The sequence below is a fragment of the Oryzias latipes genome, chromosome 22, assembly GCF_053564925.1.
Source record: "Oryzias latipes strain Hd-rR chromosome 22, Olatipes_Hd-rR_3.1".
NCBI lineage: Eukaryota > Metazoa > Chordata > Actinopteri > Beloniformes > Adrianichthyidae > Oryzias > Oryzias latipes.
The window spans coordinates 21,149,785-21,163,631 of NC_136258.1; the positions used below are offsets into that span (position 1 = coordinate 21,149,785).

At 39.1% G+C, this 13,847-nt stretch overlaps 1 protein-coding gene and 1 long non-coding RNA gene across 5 annotated transcripts in view; one reads left to right on the forward strand and one right to left on the reverse strand.

Annotated features, from left to right (window-relative positions):
• The window catches only part of rps6ka1 (ribosomal protein S6 kinase a, polypeptide 1), a 50,861-nt gene that overhangs the window by 25,999 nt on the left and 11,015 nt on the right, over nucleotides 1–13,847 (forward strand). Inside the window, exons 1-2 of one of the 4 annotated variants that reach the window (XM_020713734.3) lie at nucleotides 10,508–10,676; nucleotides 11,361–11,414. The exons of 2 other annotated variants lie outside the window; for them this stretch is intronic. In XM_020713734.3, the coding sequence (XP_020569393.1) occupies nucleotides 10,635–10,676; nucleotides 11,361–11,414 (96 nt within the window). In that variant the 5' untranslated portion in view covers nucleotides 10,508–10,634. Of the gene's footprint in view, nucleotides 1–10,507; nucleotides 10,677–11,360; nucleotides 11,415–11,988; nucleotides 12,421–13,847 lie in introns of those variants that run through there. One more of the 4 variants, XM_004082505.5, reaches the window with a different exon arrangement.
• On the reverse strand, nucleotides 1,617–3,851 carry LOC144989003 (uncharacterized). The gene is made up of 2 exons (XR_013653128.1): nucleotides 3,714–3,851; nucleotides 1,617–1,825 (listed from the first exon to the last, which is right to left on the reverse strand). It is a non-coding gene; the product is annotated as an uncharacterized LOC144989003 (long non-coding RNA).

Sequence of the window (13,847 nt, forward strand, 5' to 3'; positions counted from 1 at the left end):
CCCAGTTACAGTTCTGTGAGTGGACTCTGGTGTCGTAGCAGCACTTTAGATAACAGGAAGGGGAACGCTGATGACGCAGAGCCATACCCACTTCAACAACCACACACACATACACACGAAATGAGAAAAGGCACCGATGCTTGAAAATGCCCTCTTTCATCCCCTCCCTCTCGCTAACCTCATCATTTAATATGATGGCACATCATCCGCATCTTGTCTCCTCACAGCCTATCTTCCATCTGCGCTCCTCCTGCACTCTTTTATAAAGACTAATTCATCATTATGTCTCGCAGTCAAGATAAAGCCCAACTCTTTAACGATTTGTCACGATGGTGTCCTTGACTGCTCCTTTCAGCTCGGTTTTGTTCAGGAAAAGTTTGAGCCAAACTTCCTCTCTTTTATTCAGCGTTCGTCACTCAGAAGCAAGGCCGTCTGCTCAGTCTGCTCTTCCTAGACACACCTCGTGAAAACACTTAAATGCACAAAAAAAGCTTAAAAACAACATTTTGGAGGGGAAAAAAAACAGCAAAGCGTCCGGTTCTATAGAATTGAATTGACGTTACGACAGTCGTAGTTTTTGTGAATAGCTGATCCCACTTTGCTTCTTTTGTTATGTATTGACCGAGTGAGGTTTTGATTTCAACAGTCAGTTGAAAGGCGTGTGCAATGGAAAATTGACTTTGTCACACTCAGACTTTGCACCGTCACACTCGGAAAACCTTCAAATGTGATCCTTCGAGTACAAAAGAGAAATCTGGGATCGAGGTTCATTCCTATGCAGCTTCACGTCCCCAAAAACACACTTACCATCACACACACCTCACAGTGTGTGTCGCAGTTTTGGTTTTTCATCCGGAAGGTTATTTGTGGCTCCCCAGGAGGGTTTAACACCAACTAAAGTGACTCCTAATTCTTTGCAGTAGCTAACAGACCCTTGATATGATTCCTCCTGTCAGACCGCAGCAGACATTTCCGAGTGTAACGCTCATTGAAGGAAGTAAATAAGTAGTGATGTTCCTGTTGTTTGATGGGTCATTTGAGGAAAATGTGCGAGGCGTATTTCGCCTCATCAGACTCGGTTGTCAGCAAAACTGATGTTTAGCGGTGAGAGCAGTTGAGGGGCTTAGAGTGCACAAAACTCACACAGACTGGGAAGATATGGTTTATAGTCCAATTACCCAGCCTGCCTCTTTGATTGAAGAGGGTTCTAAATTGCTGGATCCTTTTGTACTTAATGTCCCCCTCTGCTTTTCCATTGGTTACAATGTCTCAGTGCTCTTTTTTTCCATGTGGTGCTGTTAAACCAGTGTCTTCTCTCTCAAGCTGGAGTTCTTTATATCACCCCAAGTTAGAGACTTTTGCTGTGAGCGCTTTCCAAGCTTAGATTATGCTATTGAAGACATTATTTTCTATATATTTCTATATATTTAAACATATAATGATGGTGAAGGGGGGCGGGCTTACTCTAAGCCAACAGTCCCGCCCACAACTCGGAGGAAAATTTCTGGTAAATGCCTGCTTATCTGCAGAAACCATGTCCAAGGAAACTAACTATACAGGTTTCTTGTTTTTAGCTAAAAATTGAATTTTCATAAATAAAAGACCAACGGGAACACTTTCACAGTGGATCAAACGATGACCAGAGTTCAACTTTATTGGACAAATGCGGAAGTTTCTGATGAAAAATCAACCCAGATCATCATTTTTCTACCACCAACTACCATGTCCCACTCCTTGATAGATGACGGTTTCAGTGCTGTGCTGAGTTTGGTTTTCGTCAGATGAGATGTTTAGAACTTGGTTGAAAAGCGTAGGTATTTTCTGTCTGGAAAGAAAACGAAAAAAAGAAGCCATTGTTTATTCAGTTCAGCAAACCAAGTTTTTTGTTGCTTTGGAGGCTTTGTAACAGAAACTCTTCTGAAGAATTATGTTTATGTGGTATTGATCTAAGTGTGATGAATGAGATGCAAGTTTTCATGTATTTGGCAGTTTGGTAACTGTGGACAGTTTTTGGTTTTTGTTTTTGTTTTTACGAAAAGAAAATTTTGTACACTAAAAAAATGAACTGCAAACATTGTAAAAATCCTAGCCTCTTTTTTTTACCTCCTTTCATATGTGAACAACTGTAGCACAGAAATTCATTTCTTAAATTAAATAAGGAAGTGCAATATCCGTCTTCATACAACTGAACACTAAATGGGTGAAATGATCTCCCTGATGTACTGTGTAATAATTGCAAAAATTTAATCATAAAGCAGTTTTTAAAAGCGCCTATAAACCTTTGGAAACAGGCAGAATGCAGTGAGTGTGATGTCCAGAGTTAATTGAGTCCATATGTGACAGAGGAACCACAGTCACATATCCAGTGGTCTAACACCCTCTGGCTGACTGTTTTATTATGTCTCTTCAGCATTCCAATAAGCAACTCAACTAAAAACTGCCTGTTAGTATATTGCCTTAGACCTTTTTTCCCTTTTTTCTTTTTAACACATGGGTTCGGTAAATTGAAAAATCACACTAACATCTTTTTTACTTTTTTGTTGCTGTTTTTAGAAAAAATTGAATTGTTTTATTCTTCCTAACATCTTGTTTAAAAAGAAAAAGAAAACTAAACCTCAAAGTTCGAGGTTTAGTTATGTGGAAAAGTAGGATGCGGGAACGCCTCAAAATCCCAGAGTTGGTAGTAGAATTTCTCAATGAAGCATTTCAGTCCAGAACAAACTTGCAGTTTAGCAAACAGCATCTATGGACATGCCCATGTAATAATTTACTTATATATGAACGTAAAGCTAGAAACAGTCACTTTGACCTGTTTTTTTTTTAAACTTACCAATGCCAAGCTGTAATGCTATGTAAACACTAGGCATGTGATGCACGTTTTAGAACCCACTGAACGGAGGTTCTTGATTGAGTTTTAACTATATGGTATTGACACTGGATTGTCACTACCCGACAATCTAGCTCTAGCTCATGAACCTACAGTTGGAAGAGTTTTGGTGCAAAATGTCGGAGGAGTGCAAATCTTGCTCCAGGCCTTTTCTCTCACAGCGATATTCTGATGTATGAAAGATACGGTGTCATAGAATTCCGGCTGGGCACAATCCGCAATTTAATGTGTCCTTCAAGATCAACTTTCAAACGGTTGGCACTTTGGTAAAATTAAAAGGACTGGACCCATATGTCACTACCAAATCTAAGCCCCTGATTGGTCAAAGTACAACTGGTTTAACTGATTGAATGGTTCATTGGTTGCACATTTTGTAGGTAAAGCTCGAAAATGGACTTAAAAACTTGCGTGGCAATGTGTGAACTTGAGAGATTTGAACACGGAAGCCCGAAATGTCCATTTACACAGACTTTTGACATGGACGCTTGAATGCGTGTTGCAAAGGCCAGTGTGAATGTAGCATAAGGTTGCCCATGTCAATAATCACAGAATGTTTCTATAAACACTTTATCTAATGTGGATTGAAGTACAGCACATGAGGCAATCATTCTGCTATGGTCAATGTCCCAAATTTCAGAGGTCCAGTTTCTTACATTAAGCACTCCAATGACATCTGCTGTAAAGCAAATCTTCTGAGCTAAAACGGAATCAATTTTTTTTTTTTAAATTAGTTTAAACTGATTGATAGTAATCCGTCTTATCCTGTATTACTCTCCTACTGATCTTTATGAATGACAACACAGATTAAAAACCTGTAAGAACTGACCTGCAGGCCGCTCAGAAGCATGATACATCTCTATCCATCCATTCTTTTAATCCCCTCCTCCATCCACTAAGTGCTGTTGGTCTTGTTGTCATGGTTACTGTGCCCTCAGCGTCGCCAAGCCCTGAGTTGCGCTGCTAGGAGGAAGCTTGGTTGGATGTACTGATAGCACACTGATGGTTCTCACAAAGGCTTGAATCTCGATTCATGCAATTGGATTAAAACAGTAAATGCACTGAAAAGACGGACTCTGTTTCTGTTTATCACATCAGAGTATGGTTCAAGTAGAAGCTTTGACAGAAAGCCAATCCCTGTAATCGTTTCACATCTTTGTGTTGTGGTTATAGATAATTCAGTGCCATTTCGGTATTGCAAGCCACATTCCTATAAATGTCATCACAGTAAACAGTCTCCAAACTGAACAGAATCAAATCCATGCAGGTGGGAAAAGATTCAGACTCTTTGAAGAGATGCTCAATGGTGAAGATGGAAGTTGACAAATTTTTACCTGCAAGAGAAAACGGCTTCTTGTGCGCGCTTGGCCTTGCCTCTTGCAGCACTTCTTGTTTCGCAAGGGAATGAAGAGAAAACACAGTTGCCATAGTTTCACGCGTCTCCCTCTCAAGGTTGATTAGGGGAAATGTTCTGACCAGTCCCTCTGGTCCTTTGAGTTATCATTATTATGATGCTGAAGGTGTTTATTCTCTCAGCGCTGATTTCTTTCCTTTTTTTCTTCTTCTTCCGCAGATGATTTAATGTCTGGAGCACTTTTCTATTCCTGTATGCTGACATCATTTCTCTCTTAAAATTCTTGTTTTTTTTGTTTTTTTGTTTTACCTTAATTTCTGCTCAGTTTTTGTTGGTCAGCATATGTCAGCGCTTCACCAAAGAGCATTCAACCTTTTGCCCTTGTTGCCGTAGCAACGGTGTCACAATGGAGTAAAAGGAATTCCAAAGTTATGATTATGAAAACATATTTCTTAGTGCAAATCTTCTCTAATGAATGCCATCTAAATGAACCATGCTGTTGCACATAAATTACCAAACCCAGTAGGTTATCTGTGCATCTTTGCTGCTTGTTATAAAGAAAAACAAGTTATCAGCATAAAAGTTTCTATTGTGACATCAGTGATGTTTTAACAGCAAGTTCAGATCTGAGCTAGTTGGAATAAATTTAAAATATGAAATGTGAAAAAAATTAGACGCCCTTGTCATTTCAGCAGCGAATGTTCTACATAATTTGGCCACCTGTTTTGTCCGAGACCAGCTGTTGTTGCTTTGTTTAGTTTAGTCTTAAATCTAACCACTAAAGCTCCATACATTGTAATTTTAATATTTATTGTAAAATAATTAGGACAATAAAAAAATTACAAAAATGAACGTGTATAGATTTTTTTATGTCTTCTGGTCTTTTTGGTAAAATGTTGACCCTTTAAAAAAAAAAAAAGAAAAAGTTTTTCCCTGCTTTCTTTAGGAAAATCTGTGTGAACTCAAACGTTTTTTAAACCAGAAACTCGAACTGTGTTCAAAGTTAAACATTTACCTCTGAGTGGCATTAGCTCGGCCGTTTAGTTACTAATAATATACAAAGTCCTTTAGTTTACCTACAGTGTGAAGTGGACAAACAATATCTGTCCAAAAGGGATTTAAGGCATATCCCTCCTCCTTTCCAGGATTATGAGCACTTAACCTTTTATTTATTTATTTATTTTTTTAAATATGGTGCTACACTGTGTGCAATGTTTACAGAGTAAATGTTCTTAACCCTTAAGTAAAGTGCAGCACATGATGTTTGAGAAAAGAAAACGTACTTGCTGTGTTTTCAGGCCATTAATTTGATCTAATATGTTGATGACATTCTACAAAAACAGGAATCCATGAATGAATGATCTCCAAAGCTGTTCAGTGACCTTAATGCTAAGTACACACAGAGCATGTAGTGTGTGTTTTCAAAATGTCCTGAATATGGATTCTTAAGGCGCTTTTAGCATACGGTGTTCACACTGGCCTGTCGATATTGGCACATGTACTCAGTTGGAAGAGGCTTGGTGGTGCACAATGTCAAAGGTGTGCAAAACCTGCTCCAGGTTTTTTTTTTTCTTCAAGGTTCTATTGCGATATATATAATTCCGGCCGGGCACAAGGTGGAATTATCAATGTCTTTCCCTCATGATTAATTTTCAAACGGCACTTTTGTGAAATAAAAGGGACGTTGCTACCAAATCCAAGTCCGTGATTGGTCAGAGTTAAACTGGTTAAACTTTCAACATGCTTTTAGTGGATGCACGATTTGTGGATAGAGCCTGAAAACTGACTTAAATGTCCATAGTGACATGAAGACAGGAGAGTTTTGAATGTGAAAACCCAAAACGCACATTTATATGTGTTTACATAGACTTTTCATGGAAAGTGGCCGCTTGAATGTGCGATGGCAAAGCAGGTGTGAACGTAGCTTAATATTTTAAGGTTGGTGCAAGTATCACGTAGGAATAAGGTATCTTTATGTGAGACCGGCATGCAAAGATGCAAGACCTAAACAGTCTTCCTGCATGAAACCCTGCTTCCTGTGTAATCACCACAAGTTTTTGTTTCATTGTTTTGTCAAACAAAACATTAAAACTGTGAGCAAAGAAAGAAGGAAGCTCAGAATTTGCTGCTAGATTTTGGATGGTTTGCACTCCTAAGTGTATTTAACAGACATTTACAGATCAAAATGTACTCTCCAACAGATGAGGATTCTGCATCCTTTTTGTTCTTCTTAAAAGCACGAAAGTGAAGATGTTCAGTCCACTTACCAGAATGTGCCGTCAGATTCTTTGTGAGAACATGTTTTTTTTTTTAGTTTCCTGATGGGATACAATAAAGGGAAAAGGGAAATGATGAGTTTTTTTTCCATTGTCATACTTAATGTACAGGTGTGTCTCTGCCTTCTGTATATCAAGCTATAGAGTGCTGCAGGCAGCCTGCTTAGCTGTGACTCCGATGACTTCACTACAAGCAACCATTTTTTTTTCCCCATCTATCTGATGTTTCCCCCTCGATCTATTCCTCTTTTACCGCTATTTCTGTTTCTTCCTTTCATTATTTATTTCTTTTCCACAGCTGTCGCTACTACACGAAGCCATCAGGCCTCCTGTCAGCTGGGCCTGCGCTGATCTGCCTATCATCTTACTGCCATCCTTGCTGCTGCTATTAATATTACAGATGCCTACACAGGATTTCCTGTAGCTTCGGTGCTAATCCTGTGATATACCTCTGGAGTTCTTCCTGTGGCGTCCACCGTCCTCTTGTGTAAGGGATTTGTTCCATGTGTTCTCAGAGAAATGCTTAATGTTCTGAGAAGTGCATTAGTGACAGTCTGCAAAAGAATGAGTTAAGTCTCATGCTGTGCCTTCAACCAGCTCCAAATCCAGTTCTGATAGTGGCTTTTTATTTGTTTTTATTTTTGTCCTGCTCAGAGGTGTTGTGACTGCTGCATGGTGGATGGAGAGTCTGCCTTTTTTCGTTCAAAGTGTTCATGACTTGTACTTACAGTAGAGTGGAGATTAGGGCAGATTTACGAATCTGAAAGGATTCCTGACAAGCTCAGCAGATTTCTGTAAAGGACAAAATCTGTTTTACCATCCAAGGCCACTTTAAAAACACAGCTTAAAAAGTGACGACATGCGTGGAGTGGATACAATGTTGTGCATTTTTACCTTTTTACCAGAAAACGATCCTAAATATTCAGTCTCAGTAAGAACAACCGCAAAAGAAAACATCAGAGCAGACATTTTTGATTCGATCCAAAAGTGTTGCATTGGTAAAATGAAAATGTTTAAGCTTTCCTTCCAAGGGTAGATTTGTATGCTATACTATGCTATGCCGTCCTACAGTATAGCATAATATGCTAAACTTTACTATAATATACTGTAGTATTATTGTACAAAGTATCCTAAAAGCTATCCTTTACTATGGTAAAACATAGTATAGTATGCTATACTTTATTCTAAAACTATACTAATGTTAAACTATGCTATTGTTATACTAAACTAATACTATAATACAATAAAGTATATTATCTTCTTTAAAAAATAATGAATGGTAGCTTTCAGGTGTCAGTTTGATTATCTGCTTTAAACTTGTTGACCTTTTTTTTCTCTCCAAATCCTCTTTTGGAGCTTCTCAGAATCTTCTCAGAGAAGCTGAAGTTACATAATGTCTATGTTTTAGGATTGAATTGCATCCAGCTAAATGTCCGTCTGCATCATTCAACCTCCCGTCTCCACCCTCCAATTATTTCCTCCTCGTGTATATTACATCCCCCTCCCTCCCCCCATTAGTCAAAGCTACAACAACAGGAGTTGGTGTCCAAAGCAGGAAACAGGAAAAAGTGGAGAGAAGGAGAGAAGAAACAAATGGAGGCAGATGACAAAGTTTAATGATGCCAGTTTATCAAAACAATTCACATATAGAAATAAAGAAAAAAGAGTGCAAAGTAGAGCCACTTTTTCTGGCGTTACCTTGGATAATAGAGGAGCGAAAGCAGCCGGGGAACAAAAATGTCTGCACCTGAAAGGTGCCTCTGTGCAGCGTGTTTCGACACGCCCCTGTGGACACATGGACCAAACCTGCTGGGCAATTCTTGAAATTCCTTCATAATTACATTCGTAGATGTACTGTGCAAGAGTAGAACAAGCCCCTCATGTTTTGTAGCTGTTTTTCCCCCCCCTATTTTAGATTTAAAATCTGAATTAAAATCTGCTGTGATCTCATTTTTCTTTTGCAAACGCAACGAGTAAAAAGTTTTGTGAGAAACCTTTCAAAGAAAACAAAGGACTAAAGTTTTAATGCTTTTATTAGAAGACGAAAGTTCCTGTTTGGACGCAAAATGCGGAAATCTGTGTATCTGTGATCATTTACTGTTTTTAAACTGTATTCATCAGTCTTATGCAAACCTTTTTGTTGTTTTACTGTTTTAAGGGAGTAAAATTTAAAAAAGAAAAGTCAAAAAGCTGTGGAAACACAAGTTTTGCAAAAGAATCTCTCATCAAAGCAAATTAAGGTTACGGTATGTGGCCTTTTTTTTTACAAAAAATCTGTAGTAGGGATTCTACGATTCACTTTCCGTTATCAAACCTCCTTTTTTGGGTCCTGCTTTTGTTTATTAATTATTCTGAATTATTAATTATTATCAACTATTTTTTGTCAAATCTTTACTTCTTTAGACAAAATGGATTAAAAAATGTATTTTCAACTGTGGCTTGGCAAAAGGCAAAACCTTTTGAGAACATAATAATTAGAATCATAAAACTAGGTTACAGCAACACTTTTCTTTAAGATGATAATTAAGATTACTTTTAAAAATGTATATAATTTGTGTTTTAAAAAGCAACAAAAAAAATCAGAAAAGCAAAACATTTTCTAATAAGCAGGTAAAAAAAAAGAAAAACCATTCAGTTAGTATACACTGTATAAGCCTGGTGTGGTATAATAATAGTACATAATAAATCCCACTTACACACGTTTGACCATATTAAACATACAGCAACGTAAACGTACTGCTATTCCACACGATTTGGTTTAGCATTTGGTGGCATCCATAGGATCCCTTTTTTTTGTGTCTGAATTTTCAGCACCAATAAAAAAAGCACCAAAAAAGATTTAATGGAGTTGCTTGTAGACGAGTCCTGACATAGCTGTTTGTGCTTCAAACAGTTCTTATTGCTGGTGTGCTCCACTGCCATGGCTTTGTGTGGGAGATTTGCCTATTTTATGAAACAGTCGGTCGGATGAATGTTTGGACTGCCAGCTTTGTGTGCTGTTGTCCTTTCTTCACCCCTGCAGTCAGAGCTTACAGCCTGAATGAACTCCTCTCTTAGGCTCATTTACCATTCATTGTTTTTCCTCCTCTGACGCGAGCCATCATCTAAACTCCATTTTCTTCTCTACTCGCATAAATTCATCAAATCTTTCATCTGAGAATCAGGAACCTGAGACACCGATGTTGCTGAGTTTTAAACTGATGTGGCCTTCAGTTTTTTTATTGGGCAGAATTTTGGTGCTCCAGATGGAGTCACGACTCTCATACTTCCCTTTTTTATACCTCCCTTATCTGAAACTGATGTCAGAGCCAATGCTGGGATTTTATGAGGCATGAGCCAGCAGGGTAAGCATGTCCTTACTTGGCCAAAGCGCTTTTCTTGTAACACGTACCTGGCTGTAGACCTGCACTGACCCCTTGTGTTAAACAAGGAGCATTGCAGGGCTGTGCAGGTGTTGACCCAGGTCAGCTTTAACAAAAACTTGTAGTTTGTTCATTTTTAAGATGGTAGAGGGTTAAAGTGTAAGTAAATCGTGAAAGACCACTTCATCTTTTTTTTTCTTTAATGTAAAGTGCCAAACCTAACAGCTATATGGAAGAGGATTAGGGCCATGGAGAAAGAAAAAACAAAAGGTCATAGAAAATTCTGCTTTTTTTCTCAGAATTTTCAGATTAAAGTCAGAATTTTCTATGACCTTTTTTTTTCTTCTTTCTCCATGGCCCTAATTCTCTTCCGTACAGCTACTATGTACATTTTTAAGGAGTTTAAACTGAAATCTACTTTGAGTAGAAAAATATCTGATTTGTTAATAAAATCATTTAATAGAAATCTTTTTCTTTTGTGTGTGCTTTCGTTAAAAAATTAAAATGGTCATTTCCTGCCCGTGACTCACCCCCTCACCAACAAATCAGTTTGTTGCCTTTTTTTTTTTTTTCAAAACTTCACTTCCCATTTTGGCCTTTTTTTGTGCGCGCATGTGTGTCAGATTGTATCGCTCTGTGGTATTGCATACAGAGGGGGTTAGCTAACTGATGCAAAGAAAAAAACAGTCTTGCAAGTGAGTTGAGTGACTCCGTCACCGGTGACTGCGGCGGTGACATGGAAATATCTAGACTCAGACATGTGGAGGTTTATATTTCGCACCAAAGCCCGTGCACCGGAGGCAAGTGGCCACTTTCTCCTCGTGTGTGTTTCATGATCTGTACTTGATGTGAATGTGTGTGTGGGTGGGAGGTGCCTGGGTGAAGGCAGAGAAGCAGGGGCTTGCCCGTCACTTCATGCAGTTGTGTGCGTGTTGAGATATTTTGGTAGAGGATGGGTTTTTTGAGTGTGAAGAGCTTTTCTAAGCTGTTAAATCATTTGAGCTTCATTTAATTTAATGTTTAAAATTTGACTTAAATGTTCCATTTAGTCTACAAGCACAGGAAAGATTGAATGGTCTCTCTGTCAGAATAGGAATCAAACCCCTTTTTATCATCGCTTGCTGCTGCATATTTACATACATTTTTCTGCTACAATCTAATTATTACCTTATAGTTCAAATTTCTTTGCGACACTTCCATTTTAGTGCTGGGAAACGTATGCATGTTGGTAATGAAACAGGAAGGAAATCAGGTCTACTCAGAAAAGAAAAAAAATGGGGAAGTGAAACTTGAAGGAAAGATGAGTTTCCTGTTGCCCCATGTGGTAACCTGTCCCTGCCTTTTACCTCTCTGGCCCCCCATCAGCGACTGTATGTGTTTGTTGGCATTTCCAAGAGCATTTGTTGTCAGATTATCTTTGGATAGGGAGATCTTTTTTTATACATTTGTAACTTTTATATCTCCACTTATACCACCTCTCATAGAATGAGTCTCATATCACCTGGATTGAGCAGGAGTTTGCCAATTTTAAACATCAGGTAAGCTCTTAACTCTTATCCCACTTGGTGTATTTGCAGTTCCTGTCTTACTTCTGCTATCTGCCTATTATTTAGATGGGTATGATTTGGGGCCTTTTTCCCTTCTGTGCATTTCATGCCCCACTCAACAATTTTACGCCTGCAGTTTTTTACGGGGGGAAAAAACTGCAATGAGCTATAGCAGCTCTTTGGTCAATAGAGAAGTTGACCTATGTGCTGTATTTATTCTTCATGGGTGTGTGTTGAGGGTTTCATTAGTTCTGAGCAATTATATGGAAGGCTAGACGGGCAGGTAAAGTTTCCCTTGGACACTCTGAAGCAGAAATGAAGCGAGAAAAATATCAGTCATCTGAGTGGGCACGCTGATCCCCGCCCTCATGCCACATTTTCATTTTAAATCACCCTACCCTTTCACCTTTTTCTAAAATTCAGTGCATCCCCCTACGTCTGGAAGACGTAGATGCATTTCTCTAGGTTGGGTGCAGGACTGTGAGAATTAGAGCAGGCGCTTCCTTCCTGCTCACTTTACTTCCACCTCCACGCAGCAAAAGTCTGCTCAAGCACAGGTCTGATCAGACACTTACAGAATGACAGACAGGGAGGAGATGAAAGGAAAAAAGTCCTCACTAAAAACGCCAGCTTGACTGTCATGCTGGGGGGGGGGGGGGGCGGATAAGAAGCAAAAGGCTGAAACTTTCTCCACATCTACCGGCAGAGCCAACTTTTTAACATGAGCGTACGGAAGAGTCTAACCAGGGCTTGGATCAGGTGAAGTTCGAGATGATTTATGTGAGCTGGTGCTGCCTTTGCCTCTTTGTGGATGAGGGGAAGATCATAAAGGAGTTTGGGAAAGGTGGAGATGGAGAAAGACAAGAGAAAGATCCGCATGCTCTTTTTTTACCTGTTCGGGAAGAACAAGCCTTTGACAGACAGGCCTGGTAACCATAAGAACTGCAGATCGAAGGCTGCAACAAGCGACACTGACGAACCGACAAACCTGTGGACGGTAAAATGACGCTTTATCAAAATCTTTTTTCTTTCACGCTTTACTGTTTGACAACCTTGCGTAAAATAGAAATTAATACAAAGAGTTTTTTTCTTTTTCTTTTCTTTTTCCTTTATCACTGGTTAATCAGAAACAAAGTGCAACTGAAATCCTGTTTTCAACCAGCTCTGGTTTCCTGTTGTCAAATACCGTCACATGCTGTAGTGGTCTGTGGCTTGATCTGTTCAAACTCTGTGAAAACAAAGATCAGTCAATATACTTTCTGTTTGATAATCAACTAGTTTGAAAAATGAATTTCAGACCAATAATTATTAATCCCCTATAAATGTGTGTCTAAAATATGAACACCATGCGATTTTCACTTTAATGAAAATTGTGTTTTTAACATGTTTTCTCATGTTGGAGGACATATATCTATTGAAATCATTGTGAATCAGGAGCAGATGAAAAAATACAGTTGTAGGTAGGAAGTAGATGTTACATTCGGCGGGCCACATGCTCGCTGCTCCTCTCCATTATGATGCATCCACTTGTAGACGACTAGATCCATGTACGTCTTCGTTTTCCTCGTCTGAGCTGACATCTGGCTCCAAACTGTACGGCTGGATAGCTCCAATATTGCTCATGATTTTTGTTGCCCTGCTCATGTTTAGATGAGGTTGTGAGGGGCTGTAAGCTAGCGGGAGGGAGGGATGATGGGAAGTCGTGGTACCAGTCAGATTTCAAATTGATGTCCACTACCAACTATCTATTTATCAATGTTTTTAATGCTCTTTATGAAACATAATCATGGTACATGTCATGTATTGAGCAGGTGGCAAACATCTAAGAATAAACTGGAAATTCTGGCACTCGAGTTTTGAGGTCAGTGACCAATGATTTACCAAAAGAAAAAAACAGAAGATGTGTTGAATTTACTGCCAGGTCGCTTCCTTTAAAATGTTGACTGCTGGGTATGTACGGTCCGCCTGAGGGCTGGATTTCCGCTTGTGGTTCATGCTCTTAATGCCTCGATGAGTTTTGGGGAGATGAGATATGCATGAGGCCGACAGCAGGTCACCAGCGAGTGACTTGGAGCTGTCAGCTGTGCAAAACCGCCTGTAAGCCCTAAAGCGAGCAAGAGGTGGCATGTTGCTGTATGCAGTTCAAACTCCTTTTACTTTTAGTTAACTCATTCAAATTTGCATTTCACAGAGAAATGCAACAACATTTTGATGAGAATCCACAGGGTCTAATCTGAAATACATTCTTACTCATCTTTTTTTTTCCTTTTTGCTTTCCTTTTCTCAAGAGCTTTGTTTTTGATGCGGTGCTATTTACAGCAGGAGACACTCCTACATACATACGAAGACTCTTCGCACAACCATCAGAAGATCATAACAAATGCACACCATTGTGTTCCCATATTATTGTTGTTCTCATTTCTG